This window comes from Danio rerio, chromosome 21, assembly GCF_049306965.1.
Source record: "Danio rerio strain Tuebingen ecotype United States chromosome 21, GRCz12tu, whole genome shotgun sequence".
Taxonomy (NCBI): domain Eukaryota; kingdom Metazoa; phylum Chordata; class Actinopteri; order Cypriniformes; family Danionidae; genus Danio; species Danio rerio.
This window is the reverse complement of record NC_133196.1, coordinates 49,338,986-49,351,288: the sequence shown is the minus strand read 5'-3', so window position 1 is coordinate 49,351,288 and position 12,303 is coordinate 49,338,986. Positions and strand designations below refer to the sequence as shown.

The window sequence follows — 12,303 nt, the reverse complement described above, 5'->3', positions numbered from 1 at the left end:
GAGAAATATAAATAAAATAATAATAAATAAAAATAAATTTAAAATAGATCCAAAAATATGACATAAAAAAAAAAAAATATATATATATATATATATATATATTATATTTTATATATATATATATTATATGTATGTATATATTATTTATATGTATGTATTGTTTTTTTATTTGAATATTTTAATTTTCTAATTTTTTGATATTTTATTTAATAATTTATTATATTATATTATATTTTATATACAATATATATATATATATATATATATATATATATATATATATATATATATATATTTTTTTTTTTAATTATGTTATATTTTTGGATCTATTTTAAATGTATTTTTATTTATTCTTATTTTATTTATTTTTATTTTCATATAATTTTTTTGTTTTAAATATACATTAGTTATATTTACTAATATTTATATTCTTTTATATTTTTTATTGTTTTTTATTTTTATATTTATTTTATTTGTTTTAAATATTGCATATATTTACTAATATTTATATATTTTTATAATTTTTTTATTGTTTTTATTTATTTCTATTAGTTTATTTTAATTTGATTTTAGATATTTTAATTATTTTTTACATTTTATTTTTAATTTATTTTCATAAATTAGGTACTTTAGTAAAAACTGATTCACTTTCAGACAAATCTAATATTGGTTAATTGGATATAGCACTATATACTGGATTAGCTACTTCAATTTAATTTAGTTTTATTGCACATGGATTTTATTTATTTAACATCGAACTGTCCAACATTTCAGGAGAAAAACAAGATTAAATAACTAAAATATGACAATCTTCAAAGTTGATTTTTTGGCTGATATTAATAACTTCTATATGACACAATAGAGCGTAGTTACGTAATCAACCTAACAGGTAAAGCCAGTTCTGTTGCTATGTGCGGATTATAAACTTTGCTGCTGCAGAAAAACATCGGCTCATTGTGTTTGCAAGCATTTGATGTTTTTTTTCTGAGGAAAATTTAAATTATTCAAAAGACCTGCAGAACATTTCCTCCATATATCCAATAAACCCTGTTTCAGTATTGGCTGATAATTGTTGACACAGGGCACGTCTAAATAAATACAGCTGCTCTAATTAATGCTGCTTACATTGACCTTAATGCAGTTTTCTAGAAACTGATCAATATGAAAAGGAACGTTTTGTGCTAATGAGATCCAATGACACTATATCAAACTTTGCCTGCATAATCTAATTTACATAGTTTGTTTAAAGACGAATTTTTAAAAAGAGGAAAAGTCAACGGCAACAAAAAAGGAAAGATTTAGTTGCAATTTTGTTGGTTGTAATTTATTTTTGCAATATTTTGCTTGATTTTAATTGTATTATCTTTCAATTTATTAATATGTTTATTAATATTAATAATATTATTTTAATAAATATATCTGTTTAATAAATCTCTTTTGTTCAAATGCACCAAATATATCGCCTATATTCTCTGAGAAACAGATAAAAATATTCATTTTCCAAAATGGGGTGTACTCAATTATGCTAAGCACTTATGACGGAAAATCGAGCACTTGGCAACCCCAAAGCGCGGTGGCTGTACTGCGCATGCGGCTCGGTGACGTCAGCAGAAGATGGCTGCGGTGCGACAGACGCCACTGGAGGACTCAACGATGGTGAAAGTTTTAGTTTTAGTGTCAATGCTGGTGTTTTCCGTGAGCTGCGCTTCACTTCCAATCGCAGGTTAGTGGAGGATTTACCGCTCAACACCTGTAGTGTGTGTTCCCGAGGCCTGTGCTGTTGATGTACTCAAAAACAGCTTTCACTTTCTGTGACAAAGAGAAACTGAATAAACCCCGCGCTCGTCAAAATGTCTCTTTCATCAGAAGTTTGTGCAGTAAAATATGACATGTTTTTAATGAAGTGATATATTTACATATGGTAAAATTAGCCATGAATTAGCTTCTTTGACTCCAATAGCGGAAGTCTTTGCTTTTCGTGACGTGGACACTTCCGGGAGTGACAATGTCAACAATGATCAGACCAGGAAGACATTGAGGTGAAGTTGGCTTTATATTCACACATTCGTTCATTTAACGGTCTCTATATTGTTTACCACCCTAATTTGAATATTCGGTCAGAATTAGCATGCAAGTATGACTTTAAAACAACATTAGCACTATCTAAATGACTGTAAACATGGTTTTACTTTGATAATCATCGACTGCTAATATGATTTCCCTATTTAGAATTGGGAAAGAATACTTTTCTCAAATCATATTATTAAGGAGAATGTCTGAATATCCAAAACCAACTTTACCTCTATAAGAATGACTTCAAAACAACATCAGCACTATCACATTGACTGAATTGATTGAACTTTGATAGTCATTGGCTGCAAATATGATTTCACTATTTAGAGTTTGTAAAGAACACTTTAATGACATTACATTAAGAAGGTGAAAGTCTGAATGTGTGAATATTAAAGCAAGTCTGCCCATGTATTTCAGTGTTTCATGACTCTTGCATTGCTTGTCTTCATGCATAGATGGTGAACCCCCAGCCACTGTGGACAGTAAAGAGGTGAAAGCTCCAGATACACAGAACAGCAGTGATCTGAGTAGCCCGATCGACAGTACTTTGAGTCAGTCGGCAGAGGTGTTGGGTGATGATTCAGCTCCTGCTGTTGAGGGTAAAAACAGCAACAAATCAGTAGATGTTCCCACTGCTCCAATTGCTAATAAAGATACAGAACCACAAGATAATGATCCGAAGAAGCAGAAAAACAACACAGAGAATCTCAAAAGCGACACGGGGAAACAAAAAAATGATTTAAAGCTGGAAACTGACCCCAAGCAGCCGAAAACCGACCTCAATCAGCTGGAAACCGAGCCCAAGCAGCTGGAAACCGAGCTCAAGCAGCCAGAAACCGAGCCCAAGCAGTTGGAAACCGAGTCCAAGCAGCCGAAAACCGAGCCCAAGCAGTCGGAAACCGAGCCCAAGCAGTCGGAAACTGAGCCCAAGCAGTCGGAAACTGAGCCCAAGCAGTCGGAAACCGAGCCCAAGCAGTCGGAAACCGAGCCCAAGCAGTCGGAAACTGAGCCCAAGCAGTCGGAAACCGAGCCCAAGCAGTCGGAAACCGAGCCCAAGCAGTCGGAAACCGAGCCCAAGCAGTCGGAAACCGAGCCCAAGCAGTCGGAAACCGAGCCCAAGCAGTCGGAAACCGAGCCCAAGCAGTCGGATACCGAGCCCAAGCAGTCGGAAACCGAGCCCAAGCAGTCGGAAACCGAGCCCAAGCAGTCGGAAACCGAGCCCAAGCAGTCGGAAACCGAGCCCAAGCAGTCGGAAACCGAGCCCAAGCAGTCGGAAACCGAGCCCAAGCAGTCGGAAACCGAGCCCAAGCAGTCGGAAACCGAGCCCAAGCAGTCGGAAACCGAGCCCAAGCAACAGTTGGAAACCGAGCCCAAGCAACAGTTGGAAACCGAGTCCAAGCAGCCGGTAACCGAGAACAAGCAGCTGGAAACCGAGAACAAGCAGCAGAATAATGACCCTGTGCAGAAGGGTGACGACTCTGTGCAGCCAAAAAATGACCACAAGCAGCAGGATAATGACCCAGAGCACCTGAAACCCTCCCCTGCAGCACCGCAGCCACAGAACTTTACAGAGTACATCGCTGAAAGCACGTTTTTAGGACCAGATCTGGGCTTTGGTGATGACACAGGCAACGACGAAGATGATGATGGCGACGATGATGATGATGAAGTTGTTGATGAGAATGATGTAAGCAATGATGTTGAAGTTAAGGGTGGAAGCTCGTGGGATGACATCAGCTCTCCTGAGGATAGCCAAGGAAAAAAAAATTACCCTCAGGGTTACAAAACTCCTCCTGAGAGCTCAGAGATAAACATCTACAGCACCCAGGATGAAGACTCGCACTTCTTCTTCCATCTGGTTATCATCGCCTTCCTGGTGGCCATCATCTACATTACCTACCACAACAAGAGAAAGGTACGCTTCTCCTGACCAATGCATATCCAGAAATGGTTTTGTCCATGCTTAATTTAAGGTATAATTCTTACTAATAACCCTTTAAAGGGCTCCTATTTGGCAGAAGTTTACAGGACATGCGACATGAACATTCAAAGATGCCTTTTCAAGAAATCTGTGTTTTTAAAACTAATGAAGACAAGCAGAATCCAATGATTTATTTGACAAAATATTTGAAATGTTTCTTAAAATAAAATTCCTTGTGTTCAATGGGGAAAAAGTACATTTAATCCAGACATTTAAAAAGAAGATATTTTAGAGAATCACAATACCGTGAAACTGCGATGATTTTAGCCAAGGTTATCATACCATCAGTATATTATACCAGTCCATGCCTAAATGAATGCAACAACAAATGCAATAATGAATGCAATAGTGAATGTAACAATCAATACAACAATGTATGCAATAATGAATACAACAACGAATGAAATAACGAATGCAACAACGAATGCAATAATGAATGCAACAACGAATGCAATAATAAACGCAATAACGAATGCAACAACGAATGCAATAATAAATGCAATAATGAATGTAATAACGAATGCGATAATAAACGCAATAATGAATGCAATAACGAATGCAACAACGAATGCAATAATAAACGCAATAATGAATGCAATAACGAATGCAACAACGAATGCAATAATGAATGCAACAACGAATGCAATAATAAACGCAATAATGAATGCAATAATAAACGCAATAACGAACGCAATAATAAACGCAATAATGAATGCAATAATAAACGCAATAATGAATGCAATAACGAATGCAACATTGAATGCAATAATGAATGCAACAACGAATGCAATAATAAATGCAATAATGAATGTAATAACGAATGCGATAATAAACGCAATAATGAATGCAATAACGAATGCAACAACGAATGCAATAATAAACACAATAATGAATGCAATAACGAATGCAACAACGAATGCAATAATGAATGCAACAACGAATGCAATAATAAACGCAATAATGAATGCAATAATAAACGCAATAACGAACGCAATAATAAACGCAATAATGAATGCAATAATAAACGCAATAATGAATGCAATAATAAACGCAATAATGAATGCAATAACGAATGCAACATTGAATGCAATAATGAATGCAACAACGAATGCAATAATAAACGCAATAACGAATGCAATAATAAACGCAATAATGAATGCAATAACGAATGCAACATTGAATGCAATAATGAATGCAACAACGAATGCAATAATAAACGCAATAACGAATGCGATAATAAACGCAATAATTAATGCAATAACGAATGCAACAACGAATGCAATAATAAACGCAATAATGAACGCAATAATGAACGCAATAATGAATGCAACAATGAATGCAATAATGAATGCAACAACGAATGCAATAATAAACACAATAATGAATGCAATAATAAAAACAATAATGAATGCAATAATAAACGCAATAATGAATGCAATAACGAATGCAACAACAAATGCAATAATAAACACAATAATGAATGCAATAATAAACGCAATAATGAATGCATCAGCGAATTAAATAATGAATGCAACAATGAATGCAATAATAAACGCAATAATGAATGCAACAACGAATGCAATAATAAACGCAATAATGAATGCAATAATAAACGCAATAATGAATGCAATAATAAACGCAATAACGAATGCAATAATAAACGCAATAATGAATGCAATAATAAACGCAATAATGAATGCAATAACGAATGCAACATTGAATGCAATAATGAATGCAACAACGAATGCAATAATAAACGCAAAAATGAATGCAATAATAAACGCAATAATGAATGCAATAACGAATGCAACATTGAATGCAATAATGAATGCAACAACGAATGCAATAATAAACGCAATAACGAATGCGATAATAAACGCAATAATTAATGCAATAACGAATGCAACAACGAATGCAATAATAAACGCAATAATGAACGCAATAATGAACGCAATAATGAATGCAACAATGAATGCAATAATGAATGCAACAACGAATGCAATAATAAACACAATAATGAATGCAATAATAAAAACAATAATGAATGCAATAATAAACGCAATAATGAATGCAATAACGAATGCAACAACAAATGCAATAATAAACACAATAATGAATGCAATAATAAACGCAATAATGAATGCATCAGCGAATTAAATAATGAATGCAACAATGAATGCAATAATAAACGCAATAATGAATGCAACAACGAATGCAATAATAAACGCAATAATGAATGCAACAGCGAATGAAATAATGAATGCAACAATGAATGCAATAATAAACGCAATAATGAATGCAACAACGAATGCAATAATGAATGCAACAACAAATGCAATATTAAACGCAATAATTAATGGAATAATAAACGCAATAATGAATGCAATAATAAACACAATGAATGCAACAACGAATGCAATAATAAACGCAACAATAAATGCAACAATGAATGCAACAATGTATGAAATAGTGAACACAACAATGAATGCAACAATGATTGCAACAATAAATGCAATAATAAACGCAACAATGAATGAAATGGTGAACGCAACAATGAATGCAACAATGATCGCAACAATGAATGCTACAATGATAGCAACAGTGAACACAACAGTGAATGAATGGTGAACACAACAGTGAATTCAAAAATGAATGCAACAATAATTGCAATAATGATTGCTACAGTGAATGCAACAGTGAACGCAACAATAAATTAAATAGTGAACACAACTGTGAATGCAACAATGAGCGCAACAATAATTGCAATAATGAAAGTAATAATAAACGCAACAATCAATACAACCATGAATGCAATGATGAATGCTTCTCCTCTTGTTGTCTTCTTTAGCTTATGTTGTTGGCCCAGAGCCGGCGCTGGAGGGATGGGTTCTGCTCACGGGGTGTGGAGTATCACCGGCTCGACCAGAACGTCCACGAGGCCATGCCTTCGCTCAAGATGACCAACGACTACATCTTCTGAGCTGCACACCGTGTCTTATTTAATCAGGGGAGAATGTGAGGTAACACTTTACCTGAACGGGTGTTCATAAGACTACCATTAAAGGTTTATAATCACGACACGACTCGTGGATATGGAGAAGAGGTTATGACAATTGTTATTCATTCAGTTATGTCATTTTCAAGGCAAATATGATGTTGATTGAGATGTCTTTATGGCAACCTGACATATCAAAATACATCATGACAACTTGACATAAACATTCATAATGATCTGTTTTTATCAAGACAACATCGTTAACATCGTCATGAGGCCATTATAATTGTCTTATGCATATTTTCCTGACCACTTTTCCCAGTGGAACAAATTTAATTTGTCAAGAAAATTTCCCTGTAAAAGTGTTAATATGCCGGAGAATTATTTTATTAAAGCATCATTAATATTTAATGACATCTAATGATATTTTCTTTATTTCGTTGCACTGTAGGTGGGGTCAAGTAAAAATGTTAATGATGCTGTTGTAAAATTCATGACATAACTATAATGACCTCATGGCCATCATGTTTATGACAGATTTATAACAAGTTGTCATGGCAGTCAAGTTGTCATAACAAAGACATCTCAAACCATGTCATCTCTGCATTTAAAATGACAACTAAGCTAGTGAGGCTTAATAGCAGCATGAAATTCATGATGCGTCATGTCGTGATTATAAAGGTGTCATGACTGTGTTATGAACGCCTCCTTCAAGTGAAGTGTGATCGATTGTGCTCGAGTCTGAGCAGAACTGCATTTTTACGACTTTGAAGAAAAGCAAATGAAGAAAGGTTTGTTCTGTAAATATTTAATTATAAACCTGGTGTCTGTCACAAATTTACTCATGATTTATTTGGTTTGTGTGTGGACGCTCTCCTCCTATGAGCCCATGTGTGTGTATATATGTACAGCTGAAGTCTAATCTCTAATAACTGATTTCATTTCTCTTCTCCATGATGACAGTAAATAATATTAGACTAGATATTCTTCAAGACACTAGTGTTCAGCTTAAAGTGACATGTAAAGGCTTCACTAGGGTAATTAGGGTAAAGTTAGGGTAATTGGGCAAGTCATTGTATAACAGTGGTTTGTTCTGGAGACAATCCAACACTAATATTGCTGAAGGGGCCAATAATATTGACCTTAAAATGGCTTTAAAACAATTAAGAACTGCTTTTATTCTAGCCGAAATAAAACAAATAAGATATTATAGGAAATACAAAAAAAAAAATCCCGAATCTGTTTAACATCATTTGGGAAATATTTGGACAAGAAAGAAAAAAAAAATCACACTCATTTTGACTTTGATTGTATGTCTGTATGTGTCTCTGTCTGTCTGTCTCTGTGTTTGTGTCTGTCTGTGTGTGTGTGTGAGCTTCAGGCTGATCCCCTTCACATTTGCGTTATGACTTCAGTGAAGTTGTTTTATCTGTTATACACACACAGTGTCTGGAGGAGCGGGATCTGCCGTGCCAAAAACTCTGTGGAAAAACAGCTGCTGTGTCCAAAATCGCCCTCATACACTCATTCACTACCCCCTACAGTAGTCCACTAATATAGTATGCACTTGAAGGAGTGAATGAAATGAGTGCATTGGAACACTGCTGAGTGCACTGAAGGGATGCCATTAGGGTTAAAATCTAATTCATCTGAGTTATTTATTAACTAGCAAAACCCAAACTTTAAACTTCTCAATCAGACACTCTGATAGTTATTAAACACTCAGTGAGCTGCTTATTAGTAATGAAACAGACTTTCATTCATTTTCTTGTCGACTTAGTCCCTTTATTAATCCGGGGTCGCCACAGTGGAATGAACCGCCAACTTATCCAGCAAGTTTTTACGCAGCGGATGCCCTTCCAGCCGCAACCCATCTCTAGAAAAGACTTTAATTCAATAATAATATATTTTGAACCATACACTTGGCAGCATGGTGGCTTAGTGGGTAGCACAATCGCCTCACAGCAAGAAAGTTTCTGGTTCGAGCCTCGGCTGGGTCAGTTGGTGTTTCAGTGTGGAGTTTGCATGTTCTCCCCGTGTTGAAGTGGGTTTCCTCCGGTCGCTCAGATTTCCCCCACAGTCCAAACACATGCGCTATAGGGGAACTGATGAAGTAAATTGGCCTTAGTGTATGGGTGTTTCCCGTTGTTTGGTTGCAGCTAGAAGGGCATGTGCTGCATAAAACATATGCTGGAGAAGTTGGTGGTTCATTCCGCTGTGGCGACCACAGATTGATAAAGAAACTAAGCTGAAAAGGAAACGAATGGATGATTGAAACTTTACACTGATAGGATTGTGCTTTAGACGCCATCTAGTAGTCAGGAAATTCATTCAGCGCACGAACTCGTATGTTGAGTGTTTATGGCGTGTGCACATGTTATTGCAGTGCATTGTGGGATTGATTGAGAGCATTTCATAATGTTCACTATGATTTCTGACTCCTCTAAAAATGGCTGCTCCCTCAAGTAGTGCACTATTAAGGGTGTAGGGCAGGGGTCACCGATCTCGTTCCCTGCAGGGTTTAGCTCCAACTTACCTCAACACACCTGCCTGGATGTTTCAAGTCTACCTTGATTAGCTCATTCAGGTGTGTTTGATTAGGGTTGGAGCTAAAATCTGCAGGACACCGGCCCTCCAGGAACAAGTAGGGTGATTTGGGACACAGCCAGCATCTCTTCTTGTTTTCTCTTTTAGCTGCTTTGTGTGAGAACAGGACTGTGTCCTGAATCTGTGTGTGTCAGCTACACAACCGGGGAACACTTTATAGTAAGGGTGTATTAGTTACTGTGTTTACTAACATGAGCATAAGCCAGTGGGAGGCTGTTTAAATGTTACGTATAGCATTATGTTATTTAGATTGGAAACGACACAAATCCTCCGTTTGCAGTGTAATAATGATGACCACCGAATAACTCAGTCATTACAGTATTCATCTCTGTTGATCTGTCATTGTTCATGTTAACTCACTAATGCATTAACTAATGTTAACAAGCACAACTTTCATTAATGCTTTAGTAAATGTGGAACAACTGTAAGAATATCCCAGCAGTTTCTGTATTTTGTGATTCATGTTGTTGTGTTTTGTTTATTTATTCATATCTGATCTGCATTATGGGATTTTGATCTTCCTTCCAACAACTTTTAACCTTGAAAAGCTCTAAAAAGTGACCGTCTGCTCCTGTGTAATAGTGTCAGTGCTGTATTGTCGGGGTTAGTGTTGTATATTACGCTACAGCACAGATGCTCAAAGTAGTGCGCGCGGGCCAAAGCTGACGAAACGAGTGACGGAGAGCGTTGAGGTGAATGCCTTCAACAGTGATTCTCATTTCTAGCTTGACGTAACCTTGTCAGCCTTTATTGCTGAGCTACAAAAAAGCAAACTGAAAGTAAATGCAGACGAATCCCAGATTTTAAAATGACTAATACTAATAAGACTAGGAGACATCAGCCTCAAGTCAAAGCAAACTCTAGTGTAACTCCATTCTTTTATAAATTAGATGGTCACACTTTACAATAAGATTCATCAGTTAATGTTATTTAATGCATTTACTAACATGAACAAACAATGAACAATACATTTACTACAGTATTTGTTCATGCTAGTTAATGAAAATACAGTAGTTCATTGTTAGTTCATGTTAACTCATGGTGCATTAACTAATGTTAACAAGCTTGAACTTGGATGTTAATAATGCATTAGTAAATGCTGTACATGTGTTGTTCATGATTAGTTCATGTTAGTAAATGCATTAACTAATGAACCTTATTGTATTCCATTTAGATTTTGTGGTAACACTATAAAAGCTGCACACTATGAACTATTTACTAAGCATTAGTATCTCGTGAATTCATTATCTGCTTATCTGTAAACTCAAACTTGCCTCTATACACCTGCAAGGATGTTTCTGGAAAGCTTAGTAAGAGCTTGATTATAGACCAGGTGTGTCTGATTGGGGTAGGAACTAAACTTTGCAGGACACCGGCCCTCCAGGACTGAGTTTGGACACCCCTGATGTAGACAGTGTATGATTAATGACCGCTGCGCTATTGTTCATTGATTATCAGTTCAGGAACAATAATTAATGGAATCTTATTGTAAAGTGAGAACTGATATCGTAAATGAGCCTCGTTATCTCTGATTTACGTGACGATCATTAGTGTCTGTGCATGAACGCCACATATTTAGTCCTGCTGTGATTGTTCAATAAAGTGGAGGGTCTGACATTGTGACTTTCAGTGCTTTATTAACCCTCTACTGCACGGCGTAACCATATGGTAACATGATACTCATGTTCATTTCCCTGACACTGTTTCTTTAAGACTAACATATTATTTTTTTGTTGGAAAGAGAAGACCTTAGAGTAGCCAATGATGTGCTTTGGTCAAGTCACATGACATCCAGTGTTTTTCTGTAGCACGATTTCTGACAGACTGGCGTTTTTTGTGAGTAGTTGCTAAATGCAAGTGTAAACGACAATAAAAACAAAGGATCAATTTATTTTAGATCCACAAAAAAACTCTGAAACATCACCTCCAGTAAGTTATGATGACATATTCTCAACTTAAATTATTTAAAATCAAACCAGTTTTTTGCAAATCGGTCAAATGTGTGTGTTACCAAATGGCAACACTGTGCAATAGTGGAACATGCAATATTGCAACGGGTTAGCTAGCTAGCAAGGTCAGCTGTGAACTTTTAAGTTGTAACAATAACAACATGAATGCTAGTTATAAAATGTTGATTAGTCACGTGTTAATGACATTTGCATTATGGATAAAAGCTAGTTAATGGGGTTTGCCATAGGCAAAGTCCATTCTTACTATTGTGGTTTATTATTCTTCTTCTTCCTTCTTCTTCTTCTTCTTCCGTACACTTTTTCGGCGCGTAACTAGTCCCGCAGCTTTCGTCCCAGACCCTTGAAAGTGGGCTCAAATCGTGCGGCTTTATCGGGAATGGTGTGCTATGACTTTTATAAGGGGTGGGTGGTTTTGGGGCCCCGCAGGGGCCCCAAAACCACCCCCCAAAACGCATTGACTCAACATTACGCCCAACTTTGACGACTCACAGCGCCGCGTGTGATTTTCATAGAAATATGGGATTCACAGCATCTGTAGAGGGTTGCAGCCTAAGTGAGAACATACCTCGCAAGGGGGTAAAAGTTGCACCCCTGGGGCTCTAGGACGTCCCAAAGTGCTCCCATTGACTTACATTGGCCCCATTGACTCCCATTCATTTTTCTAGAACAGCACTAAC

At 36.3% G+C, this 12,303-nt stretch overlaps 2 protein-coding genes across 3 annotated transcripts in view; one reads left to right on the top strand and one right to left on the bottom strand.

Annotated features, from left to right (window-relative positions):
* The window catches only part of ddx46 (DEAD (Asp-Glu-Ala-Asp) box polypeptide 46), an 800,864-nt gene that overhangs the window by 641,326 nt on the left and 147,235 nt on the right, over positions 1-12,303 (bottom strand). The gene's annotated exons all lie outside the window — the stretch shown is intronic.
* Positions 1,607-11,273, top strand: si:ch73-269m14.2. 2 transcript variants are annotated; one of them, XR_012396998.1, is made up of 4 exons: positions 1,607-1,723; positions 2,529-3,988; positions 6,903-8,819; positions 9,249-10,089. XR_012396998.1 is itself a non-coding variant. In XM_003200909.7 (3 exons), the coding sequence occupies exons 1-3, from the start codon at positions 1,615-1,617 to the stop codon at positions 7,032-7,034; spliced, it is 1,701 nt and encodes a 566-aa protein (XP_003200957.1). In that variant the 5' UTR covers positions 1,607-1,614; the 3' UTR covers positions 7,035-11,273. The 2 variants fall into 2 exon arrangements, 1 of the variants encoding a protein (XP_003200957.1); XM_003200909.7 differs by having other exon boundaries at positions 6,903-11,273.

Coding starts and splice junctions, on each gene's coding strand:
- si:ch73-269m14.2 (XM_003200909.7), top strand. CDS start 1,615: ATGGCTGCGGTGCGACAGACGCCACTGGAGGACTCAACGATGGTGAAA. Junction 1,724..2,528: donor CGCTTCACTTCCAATCGCAG/GTTAGTGGAGGA, acceptor CTTCATGCATAG/ATGGTGAACCCCCAGCCACT. Junction 3,989..6,902: donor CCTACCACAACAAGAGAAAG/GTACGCTTCTCC, acceptor TGTCTTCTTTAG/CTTATGTTGTTGGCCCAGAG.